The 26,829-nt window shown below is 39.2% G+C and overlaps 1 protein-coding gene across 3 annotated transcripts in view; it reads right to left on the minus strand.

Moving 5' to 3' along the window:
• Positions 1–3,531: 3,531 nt before the first annotated feature.
• Positions 3,532–26,829, minus strand: part of mtmr11 (myotubularin related protein 11) — a 37,784-nt gene continuing 14,486 nt past the window's right edge. For all 3 annotated transcript variants that reach the window (XM_035955427.2, XM_023286233.3, XM_023286234.3), the window contains exons 3-17: positions 23,069–23,205; positions 22,181–22,250; positions 21,680–21,819; positions 21,193–21,268; positions 18,243–18,390; positions 17,728–17,815; positions 17,038–17,126; positions 15,604–15,731; positions 13,462–13,540; positions 13,068–13,138; positions 10,511–10,683; positions 9,386–9,556; positions 8,863–9,078; positions 7,068–7,385; positions 3,532–5,745 (exon numbers count right to left, since the gene is read on the minus strand). In XM_035955427.2, coding sequence (XP_035811320.2) covers positions 5,293–5,745; positions 7,068–7,385; positions 8,863–9,078; positions 9,386–9,556; positions 10,511–10,683; positions 13,068–13,138; positions 13,462–13,540; positions 15,604–15,731; positions 17,038–17,126; positions 17,728–17,815; positions 18,243–18,390; positions 21,193–21,268; positions 21,680–21,819; positions 22,181–22,250; positions 23,069–23,205 — 2,357 coding nt within the window. In that variant the 3' untranslated portion in view covers positions 3,532–5,292. The remainder of the gene's footprint in view (positions 5,746–7,067; positions 7,386–8,862; positions 9,079–9,385; positions 9,557–10,510; positions 10,684–13,067; positions 13,139–13,461; positions 13,541–15,603; positions 15,732–17,037; positions 17,127–17,727; positions 17,816–18,242; positions 18,391–21,192; positions 21,269–21,679; positions 21,820–22,180; positions 22,251–23,068; positions 23,206–26,829) is intronic.

The following is a 26,829-nucleotide window of genomic DNA, read 5'->3' on the forward strand; positions in this document are numbered from 1 at the left end:
AGTACCACTAATCAGAGCTGCAGTGGTCGTCCTCCTAAAATGATTCCACAGACAGAGAACTGTTTTAACAATCTAGCTTTGAAAAACAGGCTGCAGCTGCTTCAGACTTGGCACAGAGGTTTTCAGTCTAAATCAGAGCTTTTGTATAAGTTAAGGCAGTGGGAAGGACACTTCACAACATCAGCCTCTATGGATGGACAACAAGAGAAAAGCTTTTACTTCTTCCTTGGCACAAAATTGCAGGAGTGAACTTTGCTAAAGAACATGAAAATTAACTATGCATGTTGGGAGCACATTCTTTGCTCAGATGAGACCAAAACAGATTTGTTCAGCTCAGATGGAGCTCAGTTTGGTGTGAACCTGATCAGAACTACAACAGTGAATGCACAGTCCTGACAGTGAAGCATAGAAGTTGGAGTGTGATGATATGGGGCTGTATGATTAAAGAAGGTACTGAGGAGGTGACATTTATAGATGCACCAATAAATGCCTGTGATATCCAAAAATACTAGCTGACAAGATGACACCCGGACAGCAGAAGCTTGAAAAAGAGGAATATTCCAGCATGAGAACCATCCAAAGCACAAAATCACACAAGGGGCTCTAAAGAAGAGCAACGTGGAAACTATGACCTGGACGAGTATGTGGCCTGACTGGAATTCAGAATATTTGGGGTATTTTAAAGAGAAAAAAAGAGCAGCATAACCTCTATAACAAAGAGCAGCTAAAAACTCCAAAAAAATTGGTATTCTACATGTCAAAGATAATTGAGTCTGTCATTAAAAATTGAAGTGGAAATATGAACTACTGAACTATTATTGTAAACTACTGTTTACAGGTTTGAATCTCTAGTAGTCACAGGTGTAGTGACTGTTATTGCATTGAGTGCTTACTGTGGGGGCAGTATTTTTAAGATGTTAATATAAACTATTAGTTTTTTTATTTACACTGTTCAACTTCGAAGTAATCTGATTACTGCAAGGGAGTATAATTTTGACATTCTAGTGATTTTGCACAGGGGTTTTCTCACAGTAGAAATAAAATGCTGTACATGACACACTATGGCAAAACAGTTTATAAAATATCTTTAACATAAATCGGGCATGTTTGTACAGCAACTTTTTGTCAGTCATTGTCCCATAAATAGGCAAATATTCAGTATTGGTAATAAGCTAGTATCATTTATAGGTCTAGCTCTAATTGTAAGATCAAAACTTTGCTTTATTTTGGATTTCAGGGTATTTATCGGCAGAAACCGAATACAATGTTCATAATTACATTTCCCTTTGTGAGTAAGTTGTGTTCTTGTTACCTTAAAATGATCTCTTTACATTTTCAGAGTGAATAGGTTCCCTTCCGCAGTCCGCCATACTGCGCCGCCATGTTTGTACAGTAGCCAAGAACGGACAAACCAAACGCGGCCTTTTGAGTTATTACGGCCACCGTAGGAGAAGAGTGGGGCTGCAGTTTATAAGACTACCGCTAGATGTCACTACATCCCATATACTGTAACCTTAAAATAAATTAATCTAATTGATCGTTAAGTAAAAAAAAATAAAATAATAATTACATTTCATTTCTATAAATATTTTGTAAAAGTCCTAAGTAACCTCTTAAAATTTTGAGAATTGTTATTATTACTGTTGTTGTTAGTAATAATAATAATTGTTATTGTTATCATAAGTATTTTCTAATAGTTCTAGTCCAAACTAATGTTACAAAGTGCTTAACAACAAATACCAAAAAACACACAATAAAACATACTCACGTAAAAGAGGAATGTAAAAGAGGAATAAAAAATAAAAGCAATGGATACTATTGCCAACACAAAAAGGATTTCAAAGCATTTAATTAAAACTTAAAATAGAGCAGTTTGGGGTTTTTTTTAAATTTTTTTTTTTTATTTTTTACTATGAACCTATGAAAAACTGCAAATCCTGACTTTTAAGAGTCTAGAGGTGGCATATGTTTGGTATTTTCTCCCCCCAAAAATACACATTTTAGACATTTTATCAGCTTTTATCTTATTTTCTTCCAATCAAACATTTAATTAATGGATTAATCTTTTCAGGCTTCCTTCGTATCATGACTGTTGTGTCTTTCCTTAGGTAATTTTTAAAATAAATAATATATTGGGGTGTCAGCCAAAATATTTAAACCAGTCAGGTAAATTTATATAGCAAATAATACTGACAGGTCTCAGCCATAATATTTAAATAAATCAGGTAAAATTAGATCATAAATAATATTGTAGGGACTCAACCTAAATATATAAATTAATTAGGTAAATGTATATAATAAATGTTAATGCCTGGTCTTATACCCTAACCTTTAAATGGGTCAGGTAAATTTAAATAACACTGTTGGTACGTTAATGTTTAAATTTGGGTTAATTCATAAAGTCACTTGTATTTCTCTACAGACTATTGGAAAGCACTTTGGTCCCAGGTTTTAAAAGTGCTGTATAAATAATGGTGACTTGACTCTCCCTCTCAGGTCTCCCACTAAGCTGAGCTCCAGCCAGGCCGGCAGCCTGGAGAGCAGCTCCCTGACCGGCTCGCTGTCGTTGGGCCCTGACCTGCCGCACTGCCAGTGCTGCATCTCCTACGAGGCCCGGCTGAAGCGGCTCTCCTGCGGCCACCTCTACTGTGACCCCTGCTGCGACCAGATCGTCAACCTGGCCTTCGAGGACATTGAGGGCCTGTCTGACTACCCCTGCCCCATGTGCAAGTCCATCCGGCAGCTGGGAGGCCTGGGCCCCTCTTCGTCCGGCTACTTCTACGGGCCTGACGGCATCCTGCAGCAGTGTACAGGGAAGGATCACGGCAGCCGGTGGGGGTGAACACTCTGTCATAGAGGAGATGCTGGACTCTGTTGGTTTCACATTCTCAGCTGCGACCTGCTTGAATTTGAATTGCACTGCCATGATGGTGACTTTGGACTACAACTAAGAGTCACCCCGCTTTACTTTGTCTCTGTTGCTCTGTTGTATGTGGTCTTCAGCTAAAACATGAGAATGCATGACACTAACATCTGTACGTTTGAAGTGTCGAAATGCATCTCCATAAAGAAGTTTCGTCACAACAAACGTGGCAGAGGTGGAGAGCTCATAGCTTTTGCCCCATTTTATCCCAAAGTGTAGTAAAACGCCTCATTCATGTTTCAGAACAGCATGCAGGTTTTCTGTATTGAAACACTGAGCTTCATTCTACTGAACGACATGTTGGTAAGCAGAGAAATGAAACCAGAGCTCTGCATGAGCAAACTAGAGTAGATATTTTAACATTTCCTAACAAGCGAGTTCTTATTTTGTACATTGTTTGTGAAAGCATCGACCATTTTGCACATGATTCTTAAACTGTTTTATTCTGACTGTACATGACATGCAGTTAGCTTTTAAATCTTAATTATACTGTACAGTGCCATGCTACTTTAAAGTGTTCCAGATCATATTGTAAATATTTATTTTGTTAAAAAAAAATAAAGTTTGTGAGTTGTGTATCAGAATTATTTATTTTATTATGAACAGAGTTATAAGCTCATGAACTGAAAACACTTTTTATTGATCAGGACCAAAACATGCTAATACAAAAAATATGTACATCTGGCAAATTTAGGTGATGTTCGTACCAAAAACATTAAATTATACAAGGACACAGAGCAACAACAGGTGTGAGCAGAAGGTCAAATTAGATTTTCCATGCAGCAGGACGATAATGACCTGGTGATTTTGTTTTTTTCCATGGAAGACGAGCAAATGCATTGGCATCACACCTGAAAGACTCTGAAATTGTAGCTGATATCAATGTGCCTTGATATTGATGTAATGAATATTTACAACATTTTAATAATTCATAGTGCTATCAAGTGAGGTACCTTTCGACATGAGAGAAGGTCGGCATCAGGCAAACATCTGACAACTGTTATCCTGCCTGAAAAAAACATTAGAAAAACATCCTTTTTCATGGACACAATGGTGCAAATTCATCCGTCCGTGGGAATGACGCCAGTGCATCTACTTGACACCCACATCATGACGACCTATTTGGATTTAAAGGTGCAGGACCAAATGCTTCCCTCTGTGCTTTAAATACAGTCAGACAAGTGCTTGACCTAAATGCTGGCTGCATACTAATACACCACCAGGCAGAAATAAAAACCAAAAGTAAACAAAGGAGGAAATAAGCTTCCCTTTGCTTCCAACACCGGTACCTCCACAAGGTAACCAAAAAGGCAGAATAACATCTTTGTTTTTTCCAATTCCACCATAAAAAAAGATGGAAGCGTTTTCAATTAATACTAACTTTGGTAAGAAACAATTTTTACACACTTGTATGACATCCATAACTGATCAATAAAAATACTGGAAAAAAGATGAAATAAGATTATATTACTAAAGGCCTGAAATGATCTCAGTCATGCAGAATTATAGCGACTGCAGCCACATCCAGGCTTACAAAACACATTGAACAGAATATAGGCCTCTCACTGCTCCCAAGCATGCATGTGTGTGGAGAGATATGAGAGCAGAGCAGTACCAAAATAGCTCTCATGCCCTAAATTCCACATTGAAGTCAGTGGTCACAGCGCCTGTGGTTCAAAAATGCCGGTTTTTAGAAATTATCATTTACTGAACGATATTCTACTTTTCTCTGTTCGAAGCTGAAGAACAAACACTGGGACTCAGTCTGTGTTTTTGCACAGAATAAACATCTACAGAGCTAGCTGTAAACAAAATAGGCTTCTGGAGACACAGTTCAGAGGTTGAATCCATTGAAAAGCATTCACTGCCTTTATCTTTATCTGCCCAGTCACTGGAACCCACTGTAGATAAGAATAGAAACTACAAGCTTTCTATCTCTCTTAAAGGGTGATGTGACATTTACAGAAATGAGTAGACAGTTTCTACTGCATCCTACGATACTGCGAGATGTGCTTTCATTATTAAGCAGCCCTTTTTGTCTTTTTTGCTTCAGAGCAGTTAGATATATTTAATTAGAGGAATACCAGAATTTTTTTAAACAAATATACAAAACAGTTGTCACATTTGTTTTAATACAGTACAGAAGTAGCAGAGTCGAGCAGAACTCTTGCACTGATCATTTCATACTACTGGAGTTCATTGTGGTCCACTCAAGTGTCTCATGTTTCTGATCACCTTAAAGTGACACTATTACACTTCGGGGTCTCCTCAGTTCATGATAGCTGTGAGAGATATGTCTGCATGCACAGGCAGGTGATTTAGTACCCGGTCATGGGGTGGAATGGAAAACAGTAAGGATGAAGGGCAGATCAGGAAGCTAGCGAGGGCCCATTGCTCTTCGGCAGCTTGGCGTTATTGGGCGCTGGGTAATAGCGCTGCTCAGGGCGAATCTCCGTGCCCGAGGAGTGCCCAAACAGGAATGTGTGCTTATTACTGCCGCCAGTGTCTTTGTGGGCAGACCTGGACGGCGGGGCGGAGGCAGGTGGAGGGCCCCTGGAGGTCTGATGGTTGGTAGAGGTAGGAGGGGGTGCCGGTCTTTGCACGCCCGAGCCCTGAGGCCTCGACGATGGGAAGAGGAACGTGCCGTTGTTGGTGTTCTGGTTCAGGTTGGTGTCGGTTCGCCGAGGCTCAGATGTGCCGGTGGGCGTAGTCAGATCCGTACTGCTGGATACTTCGGCCAGCTTGTCTTTGAGCTGCTGCACCTCCTGGGCGAGCCGCTCCACAGGATGGAGGTGGTTGGCGGAGATCGGGTGGGAGAACGCCTGAGGATGGAAAGCAACATGATCACTAAATTAAATTCTTCAACCTCAATTAGAAGAAATATGGTGGTGCATTTTTCCTGTTTAAAACAGAAAATGAACCGATCCCACTAACAAGTATCGACTATGTCTCCAAAGCCAAATTTGAAATGGTGTTGCATCACAGAGGAGGATAAACTTCTCACATATTCTTCCTGGTATTAATCTAATATTATCCTGTAGTGTGTCTTGCACCATTATTTTCCAGGAGTGAATTATCTACCAGTTGAAACTGAACCTGAAGCTGTTAGTGATTACAGCTCCGTGAATGGTGTGTGTGTGTGTGTGTGTGTGCGTGCGTGCGTGCGTGCGTGCGTGCGTGCGTGCGTGCGTGCGTCTGAACAGGCAAATGAGAAACACCGTCAAGTGCTTAGACTTAGTTTGAGGTAGACAAACACTATTTACGTACAAACTATTTACCATTTGTGTCAAGATTTTGATACAGATGTGAATAAGTAACAGGCTTCCAAACAAAAACCACATGAAACAAAAGTTATACTGGTTGTAGGTCTAATTCTTCAGATAATGAAAGAGAAGCTTTCTATCTGAGTTTGGTAAACACAAAATCTTCACTGATTTCTAAATGAACAGACACCTTGTGTCAATGCTGCTAAGAAAAAAGAACAAAAATAGAATTTGTCGGCCTAAAGGAGTACTTTAATGATGTGAGAAAATGAAGGGGAAAGCACTCTCTAAACCGGTTACCTGAGTTAGGTCTTTTAGCAGTTCGATAGATTTCCTCTGCAGTTCCCTTAAAATAGACGGCTGCACCCACCCACACAGCCCTCAACTATTCTTAACATCACCATGGGGACGCCGACAGACGCACTGTTGTACAGACATCACAAAGGCTCTACCGTGTCCATATTCGGAGGTGTCAATCAACAGCTCCAACTAATCTGCACATCAGAGACTGAACAAGCAGTCATGATGAGGGAGGATGTAACGTAGGAGATGTGATGACGCTGAGGAAAGCACATATTTAGGAGCTTTCAGGAAGTATCGAAGGCTAAATTACACAAAATACTTGCTGCCCACTTAAACTCAATGATGCATTCAGGATTAGACACTCAACCCTGAAATATTTAGGCCAGGCAGCTGAATAATTGTTTGCCAATCTGATCATTTATATACTGATGGATCATTTTTGAATCTAATTTGAGCTTCAAATGTCTAATTCACATCATATCTGTTGTCTATTGTATAAATTACAAAAATTAAGCTACACTGACTCACTATGATTCTTAGTTAATAGTTCCCTCCTGTCTACAAAATTTCCCACATACCTGTGCATGGAGCGCCCCCCGGAGGTAGCACTCCCTCCACAGGCCCATGCAGGGCCCCATAAGGAGGGGCAGTAAGGGCTCGTAGGGGTCAAGAGGTCCTTGAGGTCCAGAGGTGGAAGTGAGGGCCTGGGGAAAGTCAGTCAGAGCCCAAGCTTTCAGCAGCCTCTCCAGACCAGGCACGTTCTCTGAGGACAGCGCCCTCCGGTGGCTCTTTTTATAAACACCTGAGCTGCCGCTGCGCCAAGGAAGCAGGTTAGCGGGGCAGGAGAATGTGCCTCGAGACAGCAAGAACACTGAGCCGGGGATGGTATCAGCCAGCTGGTGGGAAGGAAAACATACAATCAGTCAAAGTTTTAGCTCAAATACAGCTGTAGAGGTTGCATAAAAACGGACTGAAAACTAACTTGTAGGGTATGAGGGTTTTCGTTACAACATTGTCAATTCTATTGTTCATTTCACTGATATACACTCCTCTACCTAAAGTAAGTTCATACGTCAGTGAACTCACTTTAGTCTCACATAGCCAGACTGATGTCCACAGTCAAGTCAAATCACTGATTTTTATTCAGCACATTTAAATTGTGGTGCCCAAATGCTTTACAGTGAAACAGAGAAAAAAAGATTGGCATTACAAAATAACCTAACAAGTTCAAATGATGGCCTATAGACAGTGTAGAGTTATTAATGGTGTGATTTTAAATAAGTAAATTACATATCAGGGATAAAAACCCTACAAAAATAATATAAAATACTACCTTTACCTGATTTTAATCGATAACAAAGAAACCTTAGAGTGTTAGTAATTATTGAGATTATGATAACGAATGTAATAACATTGCTAAGAGTCTTTGGTATTACTATTGCATGGAACTAAACCTTAAATAATTTAGGTATTAAGGCTAAAACCCTACAGCATTAACAGTGAAATGGTTTGGCTGAAACTATTGTCATTTGGCTAAAGTGAAAAAAAAAAAATGAAAAACATCCTGGCTTGTGTGTATTTCTTTAAACCAAGGCTGCAGCCTGCCCATAATTTGTAAAGAAAAAATTCCACTACAAATGACAATATTTTGCCATATGCAGAGGTCCTGTACTAATACTAGTAATGTGCAGATGGGTGTCTCTATGACTTGGGGTGTTTTTCAGATTTTTTTAAAAAGTTTTTTGTTTTCAACACACCTTTTTCTGCCTCTTTCCCTCTTGAGAATTATGGAGGTTGCACTGGCAGTTACGAACAAAATCCATTTATAAAGAGCTCAAAGAGCAAAGCCTCAAAGCATGATTAGATAGATGCAGGAGGAAACATCTTGCTCTGTGTCTACTGGATCAACAGTTATTGCGCGGAAGCCTATTAATATTATATCCACAGATAATGTCAGTAAATCCAAGCAAAGCACAGTTCTGCCTATATATGAAACACAGACACGGAAGGGTAATTTCTAAATCACATCCCCAGTTAATACTAGTCTTGCATGAAGAGGGCTAAAGTCTATAACCACTCCTCATGCACCCTGATGCCGAAAACCCGATAAACTGTTCTGATTTATATTTATTGCTATATGCATGTGCTGCTCTCTAGCAACAATACAGGTAGCATTTAAATAAACAGTCTAAAACTGATCATCTCTATAATTTGATCATAAAATTACAGCTGCTCAGCCAAAAACTTCACGGGAAATATTCTAACTATCTATCTTCAGTTATACTAAGAAGCTTTCAGTTCGCAGCTAATTACAGCTTCATCAACAGCCACTAGAGGGCGTGTTGCACCATGTAATGGAAGTGGCAGCCCTACCCTGTGAGTATCTGGGTTGGTGTTGAGGTTGCCGTTGAGCAGCGGCTGTAGCGGGGGAGTCGGGGCAACAGGCTGAGTGAAGCGGTCTTGTGTAGACTTGCTGTACTGCAGGGACCAGTCCCAGACTGGAGGCAGAGGGGGGTCCGATGGATCTGAGGATTCTGGGTGTAGCACATCTCTCCAGCCATTGACGGGGGTGTAGGTCTGCCCGAGGTTCTGAAACAGCAGGAAGGAGGTTTGTTTGGTGATCACATTTCTGCTTGTGTGCCAGCATTCATATTTATGTGCACACTGCCTCCTGTAATCATTTGGAGCATTCTTCTATTCAGTGTTTGTTCTTGAGATAAATGCAGAGTATCACGTTTATCAGTTACTTCAGCAATATATCTACAAATCCAGAAACAGGCATTGAGTTTATGTTTGAGACAAATTACACTGCAATGTCACTGTCAACATGATTAAGTTGGATATTCATTCAAACTAACCAATACTTTGAGAATATCCTCTCACAGGTGCTCAGTACCTGTGAACGTTTGCATCTCTCTCGCTGGGAGTTTGCCAGGAAGGAGGAGAATAGTGGCAGCTGGATGCTGTCGTGTAGGGCCAACAAGAATTCATCTGTTAGCTGGAAGCGAGATGGATACTGGGACCACAACTGCCAAACACAGTCCAGAAAGAGCTGGAAGACTGGAGCCTGGAGGGAATGGAGAAAAGAAAGTTTGGGCAAAGACTTAATGAAAAAGGGGAGGGAGTAAGGTATGCTTCTGGCACAGCAAAAACAGAAAATACAAAAAATACTATTTTTGTTCACTTTTTTTAAATTAATAAAGCACTGGTTTGTGGAACAGACAGTGGTTTTGTATTTCTCAAAAAATGTTTTAAAAAATATTGCTGTAACTGGCAGTACCCTACTAATAAAAAATAAGTAAAATTTTTAAAAATAGATCTTTCAAATCAATAAAATAAAACTAAAATTCATGAAGGTGCAGCAGTTAGAAAATGATCTGTATTGTACTTTTATTAACCATAGCAACAATTAACTTGCTAAGGGAGAAATGCAAAGTTTCAAATTCCATGCACAAAATAGTTCAGCATGTGCAGTGGTTGCATATGTTCAGTACATGTGTGTTGAACCAAAAGACCTATAAAGAAATCTTTCAGCACAAATACGTGTACCATTACACCCAGAGGGGAGGTGTTGTTTTGGTTTGGATCAATGAAAAAAAAATCACAAAAGCAATGTAAAGAATGAAGAAACATCCCAGAAGATATAAAAGCAATCAAACCAGAAATAAAACCATGCCTTGGTTTCTTACCTCCACATACTTGATCACTGAAACATTGGCTTCAGAAACTTATGACCACAAAGGTGGGAAAAGTGTGTGGTGAGGAGGTTTTATGACCCATTTGACAATCTGATAAGTCCTTCATTTGAGCCATTTATCCCTGAAGTGCAACATCATGTATACGTTGGGCTCTATGTTCGTGCATAATGCAAATTGTGGCTTTGTGTCGACCATGCCAAGACAAAGTGAGGGTTTTCCTTGCCCCTGTCTTACACTGCCGTGGGAGAAGAAGCACAGTAGCAGGAGTGTCGCAGGCAATCCAACACCAGACTGCAGTGTCAGTGTCAAACCTGACCCCTCACCTCCTCCTTGTCATTGTCGCGGCGGTAGTTGATGCGGCTGCAGAAGCGGTGGCCAGCCATCACCCACTCCTTCTGCACCAGTCCCTGGAAACCATGCTGGGTCCGACAGTGGGGGTCACACATCACCTGCACCAGGCTGGACACCACACAGCTCATGTCCCGGTCCTCTGCTTCTGTAATGTCAAAACAAGAGGCCGCATGCTAAGTTTTTTATCAGCCCATTTAAGATGTAGCAATGTCTGCTGTTTAAAGTGTCCCATTGCTCTGGTTTGACTATTTACTATTATTTTCAAGCTAATGTCTTGCATAATCTAATGTAAAGCGCATATTATTAAGTTAAGTGAGTTGTGGACATATATTGTAACATGATTCTTACACATGTAGTTACTATGAAGGGCTGTATGTAGTGTCCAAGTCCATTTACTCAGAAAAAGAACATTTCTTTAGCTACTAAGTGACACCGTGCCAAAGAAGTTGCCAGTGCAGTTGCATCATTTTGTTCAAATGGATGGCCAAACATGATTGTCAACTTCGCAAAAAATTGTATTGGAAACTTGTATTGGAATGTAAAATTTACATATCACATCAACCAACATGTCAGATGATCTTAAACAGCAAGAAAGACAAAGAACTAGTTGCAGACATGATAGGTGTTAGAGGGTCACTTAGAGAAAAAGTCTTCTTGGGCGACTCTTCTACACAGTGGGACATTCACTGCTGATTAAAGAACTGCAGGAAAAAGTAGTGATTTCTGATTCGCTCAGCCAAACTGATGATGTAAGGGCCTGATGTTTGTCACTTACAGCTACAGAGTGGCACAGAAAGTCAAACTCCAGCAGCAAGAAGTAAACATCCTTAGCTGAGGACAGCCATTGTTTGAGTAACGCAGTGTTGGGTCTGTCTCTCTGGGTGTTTATGAATGTACAACAGGAAGCCACACCAGATGATCAGACATCAACAACAGCCTACTGTCTGTAAAATGAGTCACACAATGGAATCTAAAGGCAAAATATTATCCTCTTAAATCACACATCTTTTGTATTCTGTATACTTTCATACACAGTCAGAAATGCCCCTTGGTGAAAGTCTAACGAAAGTTTAATGTTACTGGCAGCCTCCACAATGACAGTGAGACTGGGTAGAACAACAATAACACACACTCATCTCTTCTGAAGGTGAAGTTGAGGACTCTGCAAACAGGAGTGCCAGCCAGACAATCTGAGGTCACCCTCACGTTTGTGTTTACCTGGTCTTTACGACAGCATCCCCCGTCACCTGATCCAACTTACTGCCAGGTGGTGATCAGTTGACACCACAGATCCACAACAAACAACAGTCAGCACCTTCCTCTTTGTAACACAGAGTTGCATCAAGGTGACCGTCTCACTTAAAGAGGGAACCTGCAGCACAGAGATGCTCACAACAACAGTTTTGGGCTCATTTCCCATCACGGGGAACAATATGAAAAGGAGCCTCGAACCAGAAGTTGGGTTCAAGATTGTCTACTTCCTGGACAGTCAAAGAGCTATCTTCAGCGACAAGAAGAACAATGAGTCCCGTAGCAGACCATATACTAATAGTCAAACTATAGTTAAATATCTCATTTTATCTGTTGCACTAAGCAGATTAGACTTTGACATGCTTAAGTAGGATTAATTTGCAGCACGTTCTTGGTAAATTCAGATGCTTTTCCAACCCAGTAAGACAGCTGAACAGACAACTGAATTAAAGCTGCCTTCACTTCAGCAGAAAACCTTTGAGTGTAATAGTTACATTAATTTAACAGGATTTATAAGAGGTTAATTTAGTGAAAAAATTGTGACAATGTTTAAGAAAAAAATGTAGCTAGGGCTAGCAAAACATAAATGTTTCACCTCTTTTTATAAACTGGCGTCACTTAGCGTTACCATGGAAATACAGGTTGTGGTTAGCCTGAGCATGCAGTAGCTAACAGTTCAAGCTTAAAATAAATCAGTGTTTTATTTTGTGAGATTGTCTAACTCACATTAGACATGAGTAAAAGTCGTAGACCAGTCTAAAATGTCTTTGTGGGACTGGCCACTGATCTAAATGTCAGAGTCAGTCTGGAATCGCATAAAGAAACGAACTCATTGAGATAGCTTAAATCCACAGAAGAACTGTTGCAAGTTCTCAAAGCTGTTGAAGCACTTACCTGTGAAGTACACAAAAAAAATGGAGCACATGGTAGAAGTGGCAAATTTAGATTTCAGATGCTTTTTCTGCTTACTGCACTTTGCATGAAATTTATGTTTGACATTATTCAATCAATGAAATTAGACAGACGCTGTTTTTCTTACACTGAGTCTGCCTCATCACTCTCGTTAAACAACAGTTGTGGGCAGGTGTAATTGTGTTGATAAGAGCATGTTGTATGGAGGCCTTTTGACAGAGTGCATGGAGGCTCAGCGGAGTGCGATTGTCCATAGTATATAGCTACTTCAGGGCAAGCCCTAATGTGGCATTAATGAGAGGGAGGTGCTGTGAATAATGAATGGATTGAATAATATGAGCCGGGGTCTGGCATCATGTGACTCACCTTGCAGTGCCACAGTCAGGTGACCGCCACGAAGCAGGCAGGCTACCTCTGAAGCTTTCCTCAGACAGGACCTACATATACAAAGGCACAGTCATCGCATTACAAATAGTATTGTGATTATTTACATACAGATAATATTGACTGTGCAGCTACTATAATGCTGTATTTAGCCAAAAATCCAGTACTTGTCCTCCATGAAGTTCAGCCAACTTTCAGGATTTTCATGGTTTATTTGAGAACTTTCAAGGTTTTTAAAGTACCTTTAGTTCTTCAAATGCCTCAGCCAGTCACTACTTAGATAAGTTTAAGAATACAAAACCATGAGCTGGAAGGACGTGATAAGTTTTTGTTGGGGATGGTATTCACACCCAGACTGGCCAATCAGAGCTGTTACCTGGTGTAGTCTAGCCAGTGGGTGGTTTCCAGGGTAGATAACCATTTGTCATCAGGCACTGACACAGATGTGGAGATATCTGCAAGCCAAAACAAGGAAAAGGCATCAGATCATATTTCTGCATTCTCACTACAAATGCATGAAAGCCCTTAAAGGATTCAGGAAATCCACACATGAAAGTTGACCTGAAGTATAACTGCTGCACATGATCTTGAGAATAAAGTTACAAATAACATGTTTCTCAGATCCTGTCTGCTCATTTTGCGAATAATTTTCTAAAGTTAACAATTTCTTGTCTCACTTCCCCTTTTAGCATGATTAATTGTGAAACTCACTTTTGAAAGTCAGTCAACATGGCACTGATTGGGGTCAATTCACATTCAAACCAGTTCGTTTTAAATCTTGGTATCATAGTACGCTGATTACTGATAAAGCAACATTCCTAATTAACAAGAATAGCCAAATTTTTAATGGGATTCACAGTGTAAAGTCCACATAATCTCAGGGTAGATTAGTCGTTAACAAAATCACTAATGTCTAGTTTTATTGTCAATCCAGCTGTTATGAAGATGTAAAGCCCACTGCCAGTAAACCAGCTAAATACATGTGAGTGGCTGCTTTTACAGGACAATCTTCTGAGCCGTGAAGCGATCACCCACAAAAGACAAAACACTGAGCTGACAAATGTGTGAACCATGATAATCTGTGACCTTTAAACAATGTTTGTGTGTGAGAGTGAGTGGGAGTGTGTGTTTGCGTGAGCGTGAGACTGGTCAGCATTTCAATTCCAAGGCCTGTAGCTGTGGACGACCATGGGTTTTGTCATCTCTGGTCTTACTCAACCATGGAATGTGCTGCCTGTGCTTAGATGACAAAAGCAACAATAAATACAGTCTCACAAAGCCTGCTTTGATCCGCCACAAAATGAGTGGGAAGAACTAGCAGTTATGTTTGATTTAAGGGTCACATGTATGCTACAGACAACTTTAACCAGGGTGTAACCAGGGTGTAACCAGGGTGTAACTAGGGTGTAACGGTGGCTCTGCAGTTATAAGGCTCCTTAACCCTATCTGTTCCAGGGGCACCAAATTATGACTGACCCTGTGCTTTATGGAAAAAGACAACTGTCCTTTGCAGGCTCAATAAAGGATGTAAAATAAATTAAAAAATATAACTATAGGAAAGAAATTAGAGCAAATCCTTTAAGGGTGTGATCCAAATCATAATCAATAACACTAATGTCAGTATTCTTAAGGTTTCAACATAAAGGACAAGCACTCAACTTAACAAAAGACATGGGAAAAGCTCAACACTGAAATTTCAGACAATGACTGGAAAACATGTGGAGGATATGCTATATTCCCCCCATTCACAGGCATGACAGAGAAAAGAGAGTGTGAATCATTTAATGCAGCTTAATCACGTTTTGTTGAAAATGTAAGAAAATAACAGCCTCTTAGGGAATTTTATGTAAAATCTACAAAAAAAAACCCAAAACCCAACTATGAACTGTTTGACGCAATCTCTTTAATTAGACAAATGGGGAAAAAAGCTATCACAAGGAACTGTGGGAGGAAAGCACCACCAACGAAGGGCCATTGACTAATAATCTGTGAAGAAATCTTCATGGAAAAACTGACACACATTATCAGACCACAAGAAGGTCAGCTGGAAGGAAACTGGGAAAAAAATTACTATTACGCAAGACTCATGATGGCAACATCAGAACAGAGATGCAAAATAAACCAACAGGGCTGCATGAGTGAAGGACTACTTGACTGTTGCTTAATGTTGCAACTCATTTGCTAAAAAGCACAACAATATAATAAAATATAGTCCAAATATGAAGAATAAAGTTGAGATTATACCTCAGTGGTTTAAATGACACATATCTTCTCTTAATAAAGAAGTAAATCACTTAAAAAGCAAGTGATTTATATAACCAGTTGATTTCAATGACAATGGTAGATGTGGACGCGTCATTTGTTACTTTCTTCGTATATTAGTTTTGTGTGTGTGTGTGTGTGTGTGTGTGTGTGTGTGTGTGTGTGTGTGTGTGTGTGTGTGTGTGTGTGTGTGTGTGTGTGTGTGTGAATACATATTTGCTCAGGTGTGGATGTGTGTGTTTATGTCTGATCCCACCTCCCAGACAAAGGGCGCGCAGGCGGCTGTGTGCCAGCTGGATGTCGGCAGGCGAGGGCAGCTCCTCACCCAGCTCCACCACTACACACAATGAAGACTGGCACCCAAACAGGACCATCTCCAGGTTTCTACAGAAGAACACATCCTGCAGTTAATAGACTGACACACATGCAACAATCCAGTATTAACTCCACAATGCAGCCAATATGTAAGTTGGTTGGTTTTATTGGCCAACTACCACAAATATACTGGTATTGATGTTTATGTTGTCAGATATGAAATACGAACAGTGTCTGCAGCACATGTAACAGAGCGCATGTCACAGCTAGGAAGATGGTGGTGTGGAGTCAAGCCATGTTTTAATGCTAAGTTGCTAATTAGTTTGTGTAATACGTGGCTGGAATGTTAATTTTCCATTTTCAATATAACTTTAACTTACTGTATGTATATATTTATTAGCTTGAAATGGCTGCTCTAAAGGGTACCCAGGATTTGTGAAGAACTTGAGTGGAACGGCCATCTCCTAGTTTGTGCCCTTGTTCTGGAATAACTTTCAGAGCAGCAAAAATGATTTTGTCTCACTGGGATAGTTCAGAGGTCTGATCAAAAATTGTGTAACTAAAGAGCATAATTGCTCTTTCTAAGCTCAGTTTTGCCTTATGTTTCTTTAGTCCCATAGTTCTTAGATGGGATTTATTTTTCTCCCTTGCTGACATGCTCAATTTAATTATTGGTGATGGTGCTTCTTATAGTGATTTTACAAAAAGCTTCTTGTTCAGCACAAAAAAAAAAGATAGAAACTCATTAGTGCAACATCTGTCTGCTAATATGACTTCATGCTGTATAATGCACTTTTTAAACTGCAGCTGCAAGTTTCTGTAAGAACTTGCAATATTTAGCCCGTGGCCTGCTGCTATGTTAACTTATTTCCTGTGTTCAGACAGCATTCAAACATGTCAATGTATCTTCTCTGATAAAAATAAACTGACAGTTGTAGTGCAAAAAGGCAGTTCATTTGCAGAAAGTGGTTTATGGTTGACAACTGAGTGAACTGTTGCAAAATTTTTACAGGCAACTTTGCTTTAACTGAAGCTACCAGTGTGCAAAAGGTAGCAGCTTGATGTGAAGCTAATTTTCCTGCAGAAAATTCTCCTGCTCTGCAAAAAGAAAAGACTGAACATTGTTAATGTCACGTTCCTGTTCATAGAATCTTGAGTTAGACTGAGCATTTTTTGTACATGAAAAAAATGGTCCCTACAGAAGCTTTAAAGCCTAACAACCAACCTATTATTACACTACTGTAACCCATTCTTTGTCTTGTGAAAGCTACACCGTACAATTAAGACTGACGTATGGGTGGCAAAATGTTAATGCTTACACTGGCGTCCGCACATGCACTAAAATCCATTCGAAAAGCACTGTGTATGCTCACACCTGATGTCGTCTTTCTCATGGTAGATGTTGTTCTGGAAGCTGGCCATTCGTAGCAGATCACTGCCTCTGGGATGTCGCCAACACCAGCGCTGCAACAAAAAACGCAGCGTCTTTAATAACACGTTCCACATTGCGAAAATTCCCCAAAGGCACTCGCTGCATCTGCATTCATCTTTTAATTTGTGTCGCAGGAATGTTAATAAGCAGGCAACTCCCATCTCATAGATGATCAAGGTTGAAAGATCATTCGATCATAACACATATTATACACTTGGGTAAGGAAAAGGTCTTGTTTGAAGAATTTATACCTTTGATCTTCTCTCAAATACCAACAAGAATTTTGGCTGTAAATACGTCTTTCTAAAAGCAAGAACATGGAGTGAAACCTTTGGTGGGCTTTGTTGTTTTATTCTGACAGCAAGGTCGGTTCTGGATTTGAAAATGTGCTTTGATCTACAGCCAGATAATCCAGCTAAGTACTTCCTTTAGCAGCTCTGCTTTAGCAAAAATGCCTTCACAAATTTGTTTCTGAGGTACAAATACAGGAATAAGAACTATGAACATGATTTTTTTTAGGAGTGAGACTTTCACCCGACACATAAACCGTCGAATAAATCTGAAAATAACTAAGTAGGGGTGAATGTAGTGGTGTTTCAAAACAAAATGTAGGCCAATACTAAGAACACTTACTGGGATGCGTCCTTCATTGAAGTGGGCAAAACTTTTCTTCAGTTCCGTGTCTAAAACCTTTTGTGGAACCACGATGAATCTTGGCAGGCTGACAAGAACAAAAAGTAATGCTCAGTTTTACTGCCACAATATAAATAGAGTGATTACAGTCATGCATGGAAGGGTTATTTTATATCAAAAAAATCAACAAGTTTGAACACTTCAATTGAACATATTCAGTGAACTTTCTCTGTCTTTTAATGGAGTTCATCCTTGGATTGGTGTGTATTTGTGTCTGCAAAAGAACGCTTTCAAAACATTCTCTTGCCAAGGACTTGAAAGCAGATGTATTCACACATTCCTGAAGAGTGTTAGTGGTTGGTGGGTATGATCAGTTTTTGTCTATATTATCGGTTAAGAGGTAAGGCTGAGAGGGTGATATACCACAGAAAATCACGTGTAGTCTGATTTAAAAATACCAGATGTGTTTTTTAAACATCACAACTTCACACATTTGGTTGTACTTGTGAATTTACCTGGTCGACATCTCAAAGCGGTCGTTAACGGAGCTGACTCTCCAGCTAGTGGCTCCACACCTCTCCAGCTCTTGCTCCCAGTCGGAGGCAGATTCAAACCAGTTCATGTGGGCGTCTCGACGACGGTTGCTTAGAAACTGCTTCATTTCTGGAGGAGGAAAGTGATTCAAACACTTCAGCTGAGATTTCTATCTTGTGCAAAAAGTGCTTTGATGCTTATGACACCCTAACTTTTTTAGCTACGATATACAAACATTGCGTCTATTTAGGCACTAAATGCTTTTCTCAAGAAAGAAATCAGGGGTGTTAATTCAGCAGCATGCCAGTGCATACAGCTCTGGCTATTCAGGAGGACTGATTGTTCGTTGAGGTAATTTTCAGTAGAATGATTTCAAAATTTCTTCTCTCAGCTCCTCTGATGTGAGGATTTGTTGTTTTTCTCTGTTATATATTACAGGTAACTGAAAGGCGAAGGTATTGGACAAACCAAGTTATTTTAAGATGTGACGCAAGATTTAATAAGCTTGCAATAAGAGTTGATATGTTATAGCTTTAGATATTCAAACAGAATGAAAAAGAATGGATACTGACTGTCCAGTATGAAAGCATAGCCGACCTTCTGATGCTTTTTATCAAATTCAGTCTAAGCTTGACTGCAATCCTTTTTTAGAGGAGACAAAAGCAAAATGTCCTCTGAGCAATTTCAAGTACTTTATACAACAACTACGCTGTGTTCATACAAGGCTGTGATATGTAGTCTGAGGTTTTTGTTAAGTTTTTCGCAGAGTCCTGTGATGTAGTCATACAGGGTGTCCACCCCCCCCCCCAAAAAAAAATTGACATTATTTCATCACCTAATAATTTGTTTAAAATTTGTTTGCTCTTTTTGCTCAATAAAGTGTAATCATTTTTATTTTTCTGCTTTCAGGAATAGACATGCCGTTTACTGCAACAGAAAAGGCGTTCTGTGTATTGAAGTACGCCCAAACTCAGTCAAATGTGAATGTGCAACATGAATTTGATAGTTAATTTCATAAACAAGTGCTGACAGGAAAGCAGATTTGGGCGTGGCATAAGAACTTTCAAGACATGCTGCAGCGAGTGTGGCACTACCAACTTGATGTGTGCAGCGTCACAAGCGGCGCACACATTTAACATTTGGAATAACTTTGAAACATTATAAAATTACCGTCCCCCAGATTTTTTCATTTGAAATTTGTAGAATAAAACATTTTATGTCTAAAATAATTCCTATTAAGCATCATGACCATACATTCACTCACGATATGGACATCTTAAATGATGTCAGTTTTTTTGTGATACCCTATATATTCAGAGCATTGACCACACAGCAGTCACACTTGACCCCTAGGGTAGAGTTGAACTGTAGGTCATCTAGAGACTTGTTTCACAGGGGGGCTTGCATTATTTATCCAAGAGCTGACAATCATGAACAGCCTGGTCAGCCTAGCGTAGCTTTAACATAGCATAATATATTGTACAGACAGGCTCGTATTTTCCTATATGGCTGAAGTGAACACATAGTAGCTCACTTAGAAATGTGGATAATTGTTAAAAACGTTTGTTTTGTTAGTGATTAACTGTGGACTATTTGTTTTTCAAACAGAAGAGATTCTGACTCTCTAATAGTTTAAATGTGCATTTATTTTGGAGATTTAACCAAACTCAGTCTTTCAGTCACTGTCAAGTGGAGCCCCTAACACTTTTAGCGAGTCTCTGTTTGAAACCACAGAAATTTCTTCGCATATGGCTTTGGTTTCAGAGGCAGTATTTTCATTGCGTCATCATGGAGGAGAATGTTTCAAATCTTGCCAACCAGAGAGGATGTGAGCTTTTTATGTCGTTATGGTCTGCACAGAAACCATTATGTTTCCAGTTTCACATTCTCCGCTGTTTTAAAACTTGTAACACGACATTCAGATGCTGTGGCAGAAGGTACAGATAGAAACAAAAACAGAAGGCACAGAGTTGAGGACATAGGGAAATGACAATCTGTGATCACAGTTTTGGGTACATTCTGTCTCTGGAGCTAGAACGGGGGAAAACCGAAACGAGAACACACTTGATAAAGGCACTACAGAAAGAAACTTTCATGACTTTGAAAAGCAAATACAGCACATTACTAACGCATTCCTGCTGTGTCTCTGACTGACGTGGGCATTTGCTTCACACTTGAAAAGAGCTGTTACTTCCATGAATATTCACTTGAGGTAAAATATGCACAAAACAAAACTGACAGGAAGATTGTGATAAATAACTCAGATCGCTAACTGTCAGTCATTTTCATGGCATTATCGTCCCAACAGACTATTTGTTTTGGATGTATCTATATTAGGGCTCCACAACATATCGGTTCAATATCGACATCCGACATCGCAATGTGTACACATACTATTCACTGCTTGATATTAAAAGACAAGTTGCACAGTTCTCATTTTCCATGATGAATTTACAAGAGAAGTATGTCTGACAGAACACAATTTACTCAAATTTAATGGTTCTTAGATACACAAAGCTGCTTTTAAAACTTTATTTGCAGGACACAGAGTTTTGCATGTTCTCACTGTCCCTGTATGGATTCTCACCAAGTGCTTCAGCTTCCTCCCACAGTCCAAAGATATGCTGAGGTTAATTGATGATTCTAAATTATCCCCAGCTGTGAATGTGTGCTTGGTTATTTGTCTCTCTGTGTAGCCCTGTCACATACTGGCAACCTGTCCAGGTGAACCCTGCCTTTGCCCTAAGTCAACTAAGATAGGCTAAAGCACCCTGCAACCCTATAGAGGATTAAGTGGTGTATAGATAATGGGTGGATTGATGGATATATATCCCTGGGAAGCTAAACATCTACAGAATGATAGACAGACTGACAGGGTATTGCATCAGTGCCAGGAAGGCAAAGACTTGTTGTATACATTGATCTACTCACCTACACTCCCGAGGGCAGCATTCTGGAAAGATAAAACGGACCCAGATTTGGCGGCCTTGGCAATGGTGTAGGTTATCTGAGGAGGGAAACCACAGTGAGCCCATCAACATGACAAAGGTCATCAGCTTTCAACACAGAGGCCCTGCAGTGTCAGATCAGCTTCTCTACGCAGACATCTTAAGGCTCAGAAATGACTGACGACTGTATGCTGGTAACCAGAGCCTTTGATCTGAGGCACACAAACAATAAAAGATCCACCTGTATGCAAATCTTAACTGTAGCACACTAATCTCCCAGAGAAAAATTTGGAAAGTGTGCATCAAATATGTTTTACAGACTTTACAATTGTATAAAATAACACAAAACAACAGTTTGACAAGGAGACTGCCTGCAAACTATCTGTTTCTACAAGGCCTTGGAGTCACAACCCACACAGTTATGCTTTAAATAAGATCAAAAATTTGCTAAAATCGGCAGATGGACTCACTTCTATGACCTGTGTGTCTGGAGTGAGGCGATCAAACAGAAAGCAGATGACTCTCATGTCCCTGCAGTAAAGCACCAGCTCCTCTGGAGTGAACTTCAGCGAGGAGCTTGGGGTCACCAGCTTGGTCCTGTTTGGGCCCACTGCAACATAGAGGAGGGCAAAGTACTCATTAAATATTAAACAGATGAAAAATGGGTGAGGAGCCAAATAGACCAAGAATATTTATGTATCAATACATCTTCTTCTTGTAAAATATATAACATTAATATTTTTACAAGCCAATTTAACATAAATATAAATAATTAGTTTGAAGTTTAGCTTCCTAGGATCGTTACTGTGACCATAATATTAATAACAACAAGTAATAAGAGAGATCCATTTTGGTCTGAGTCTGTTATTGGACATTTAAAAGTAATACTAGTCAATTAATGTCTATTCATGGCATAATTTAAAATGCTTTTATTGATCCAAGTAAAAAAGTGGCCATGAGGTTTTACTTACCAACAACAACCTTCTCTATAGCTGCCAAAGCCACATCATGATCTCCTAAAAGCACTGGGTCTGCATTGTCCTGCATCATTAATGTTAATTAAGACAAAAAAAACACATAGCCATAAATAGGCATTACTAATGTATCACTGTATTCCAACAATGTTAAATGTACTTTTTGTATTTTAAAATGTCATCCTTTAGACCGCAAATAACAGCACAATGTGCAACCATAACATAATGTAAGTATTGGCTGTAGTCATACTAACAGGCTTTAAGGATTAATCCATTATTTTTTGTAGCCAGAGAAACAGACCTGGGAACACCCCCAATCTTTTCACAACTTTGATCTCGCACAAACTAATGTGTCCTACTAGGTCTAACCAATATATAATTTATTGAACATTAACTTGGAGTTGGCTCCAAACTAACTGACACCATGTCAAAGAAGTGTGGCTGCATTTTGTTCAAACGAATGGACAAAGTGGATCGTAAACTTTGCAAACAAAAACATCACAGGTCAACAACCAACATGGCAGATCATCTAAAAACAGGTTACTAGTCTGTGTTATATTCATCAATAGTTCTTGTACTGGAACACCAGCTGATGTAGTTCTATTTTCAGAAATCAAATGAATATGGGCAGTCTGTTCTTATCATTTCAGTACAAAAGAATAAAACAATGTAATACACTGAAAACATTTTTAGGTGTTGATTTAAAATTCATTTAAGCTAGTAAGGCTAGCAGACAGTGTATACTCAGTGCACTGTGGCTTATTTTTTTTTTACCTGCAACCAATCGATTCACTGAAGAGCACGTAAGAATTCAGATGACTACGATTTTCTTTGGCTCACTGCAGTCCTAGTAAGTATTTGAATCAGAGTAGGTAAAAGACTCACGTCAAGTTTGGGACTGTCCTGGGGCACAAAAGCCACTCTAAAGTGAGTACAGAAGAGTGTCCCGGACAGCCAACCTCTTCCTTCCCTGGCAGTCAACTTCTTCCTCACCATTACGGCTCTCTGAAGTACACATTCACCTAGTGAGGACAAAAGGGAACTGTATTAGAGAGGTTACTGGGTGGAATTCATGGGTGATATATGCCTAGGAAGAGCTTTTAATTTTGACAATGAACCTTCTGACCACTTTTCCGTCTAAGTGGCGACTTCTGGTGAGGACACAACAGGAAGTGTACAGACAGAGTCACAGCAGTATGACAGAGAACAGGCTGTTGGGAGTGGGTGGAACAACATCCTTAAACAAAAGGGTATGTCCTCGAATTGTTGCAAGTCCACGGTCAGATGGGCAGGAGGAGCAGAAAAAAAAATTGCGTTGTGCTGAATTGGTTTGTTGGTGAATTCAGATGAACATATGATTTAATTATTTTCAAATTCAAGCACATAAGTGAAGATGTATCAAGCTGACATTTTAAAACACTAAAATGACCATTTAAAATAGAGCTGAATGATTGGGGAAGAATATCTAATTATAATGTTTCTGAGAAATATTACGAATCTACAGTTCAATACTCACAAATACACTTAAAATATTTAAAATTTGCTTGACCATGGCCGCGTGAGACACATGGTAAAGAAAATCTATAGTTTCACCAAATTTTCTGTACGTTTGAAATACACAACAATATCAAGAACTTTACAAATGTAAACCATTTCTTTATAATGTGAAATAATATATACCTGCAACTCTGTAGACCTATAAAATGTGTAACCTTAATTATAAATGGATTGCAATTTTACAAATATTGCATGTTTATTTAATGGAAATTTGAAATTGTTCAATTCAAATTCAATACTGTAAATACATTTCTAAAATGAGATAAAATTAGTGACAATTAACAGGAATGTATTGGTTCTGTGTTTTTTCACAGATTTATTTGGACACAGGGTTTCACAACAAAAATGTTGAATTACTGTCTTTTGATCAGTGTATAACAATAAAACAGTTACACAAAACATTTTTTTCATTTCTATCATTTATCAATATATATATACACACACACACACATATTATTACTATTCGTATGTATTATTTGTGCTTTGTTGTTTTTAAAAATTGTAAACATCCATCTGTCATCATCAATATTAAAAAGTTTATTTAATTTTTTTTTTCTTGTTTTGGTTTCTCAGCTACCATATATTATAGTTCAGCCCTTAATTAAACTATACGTCTGCCTCGGAATAAATAAAGCATGGCTCTAGAACTGAACAGCCTAGAAATGCAATTCCGTGGAAATTTAGAAAAAATTTAATAACACATTATTCTGCAGTATAAGCAAAGACCACTGAGAGACCAGCTAATATTGTCTTCATTTAATAAAATGTAGGAGGTGATGATTCAGACACTGAGAATTGCATATGGACAACTTAAAAGGACGGCTTAAATCTCTGTGGATTTTCATAATTATCTACAAAGAAAGCAGAACAGCCTCCCAGGAAAAAAAAACTGGCTTGTATGTGTAATGCAAAAGCATATGCATTATGTGTGCAGGACTTTCTTAGTAATCTATGAATTCTGTTGAAAGGGATGCCGTCCAGTTCTTGGTAGAGAGGAAAGTTGAAGAAGCATCTGAAATTCCAGGACAAAGCTTCCAAAAACAAACCTTTTCACCCAAAATAATCTTTTGCACACAAACATTCTGAAAGAAAAAAAGAAGAGGAAAACTATTTGACCAAAACTAACACACACACACACACACACACACACACACACACACACACACACACACACACACACACACACACACAGCAGTGAGGCAGCACATTTATAACGGTCTCCCGCAGGAATACAAAGCCTCTGCCAGCTAGACTATGGGTTTCCATGGCAACAGAGTCCAGGATTGGGTAGACACGGAGAAAATGGCCTTTTTGTCCACGACAAGAGGAGTGTTTGGCCAGACGCATGACAAGGTAAATGTTTTCCTTTCATTCAGAAGACCATGAAAAACACGGGGAAAGACTGCTGGTTCCTCAAAACTGAAAAAACACACTGAGGAAACACAAAATTCCTTTGCTGTATGTGTGGAAGGAACTAGTGCTACCTTTATATTGAAAATGACAGCAAAGATGTTGGGCTGAACCCAGTCTTTGCTCAAAGCTTAATGGATGTTTTGGGGGGCTAACAAAGCACAAACAGGAAAGAGCCATTTTTACACATGAAACACTTGTTTATGCTGGGAGAGAAAGAGGAAGAAGAGCCTGTGCTTCCAACACCATAATTTACTGATTGCACAAGAAGAGTTTAAATCTTTAAGTGAGCTCTCTGATTATGCTTTTGTCCTTTAGCCTCACATACCACACATAAAAACCCTAAGCTAGATTTATCAATTAAACCTGACCTTGCATGATCTAGCTTTAGAGATGTAAGCTACTTAGCACAGTGAACAGAAGTGAACTCTCGTTGAGAGCTTGTCTTTCAGAGGGACAATCTGTGCTTTTGCGTGCCTCTTTTTAATGTCGCTCCAGGGTGCAACAGAGCCCAAAACATTCCTGCAGCCTGCAGATTTAAGCACTGAAGGAGAGAAGTAAAAGAAAACAGGGAACAGAAGGCCTATGGACTTATTTGCGCTCTTTGTTTAAATTTAACAACCTAGTGGGAGCAGGTGATTCATCGCAGCGTGAGTCTGCTAGATACGTAAAGGTGTTTATGGGACAGTTGTACCTTAATCCAATAAAGGCTTTTTTTTATGTTCTTCCTGGGAAACTCCAGGTACAGTCTAACAATGTATACTGATCCAACAGAGATTCTGTGACATTCTCTTCACAGCTGTCTCACGCATGCCCATGTATATGCACAGGAAAGGGGGAGAGGGAGAGATGCTATTATATTATATTATTCTACACATCTCCTTTCAAAATTTGCCAACAAGAACTCAGATTTCGTAAAAAAAAAAAAAAAAAAAAAAAAACAACAAAAGCTCCACTCCTGGATAAAAACCACTAACAACTCAGCTGTTACCAACAGCCACATTGCAATAGATCAGGAAGTTTTTGGCTGAACTGTAGGCTTTGTTTATACCACGCAGATAAGAGACAAGTATGGAAACCAAAAAAAATGTAAGTAAGCAGTAAAATATATATACTATGTAGAGCCACATTTTTTTCTACATAATTGGTAATAGCTGTGGCCACATGTTAGTTCCAGGTGTATTCTTTTTATTAAATAAACTATCAAAAATGTACTGTCTGTTATTCTGAGCTTGCTCTACTTCTAGTCGTGGTTGTGCTGTTTTCATAGAGGTGCAGGGCTTTGTATTTCAGTGAAAAATAAGCCCCTCACTGAGGAAAATGTAACCAATGCATAAAAAAACAAACATCCAGAAACTAGTAAATAAACCAGGTAATAGTTACTTGGATCTTAAAAGAAAAAGTTCTTTACAGACACTAACTGGATTTATCCTGGGCTACCATGAGCCATCTGCTGCTAATAAGAGTTAACAGTAAATATCAGGCACTAACAGGAGCTATGTGGAATTTAAACAGAAGCTAAAAGCAGCAACATAATAGCAATAGCTGCAGTGACACACTTGAAAAGTAAATTGGTTATTAGATGTTCGAAATATTGAGTTTGGTGCACATCTTTTGCTTAGCAACAATGGTAAAAAGCCATTAGATAAAGTATAGTGCAGACTAATAATACTGTGAGT

This window comes from Amphiprion ocellaris, chromosome 9, assembly GCF_022539595.1.
Source record: "Amphiprion ocellaris isolate individual 3 ecotype Okinawa chromosome 9, ASM2253959v1, whole genome shotgun sequence".
Lineage (NCBI taxonomy): Eukaryota > Metazoa > Chordata > Actinopteri > Pomacentridae > Amphiprion > Amphiprion ocellaris.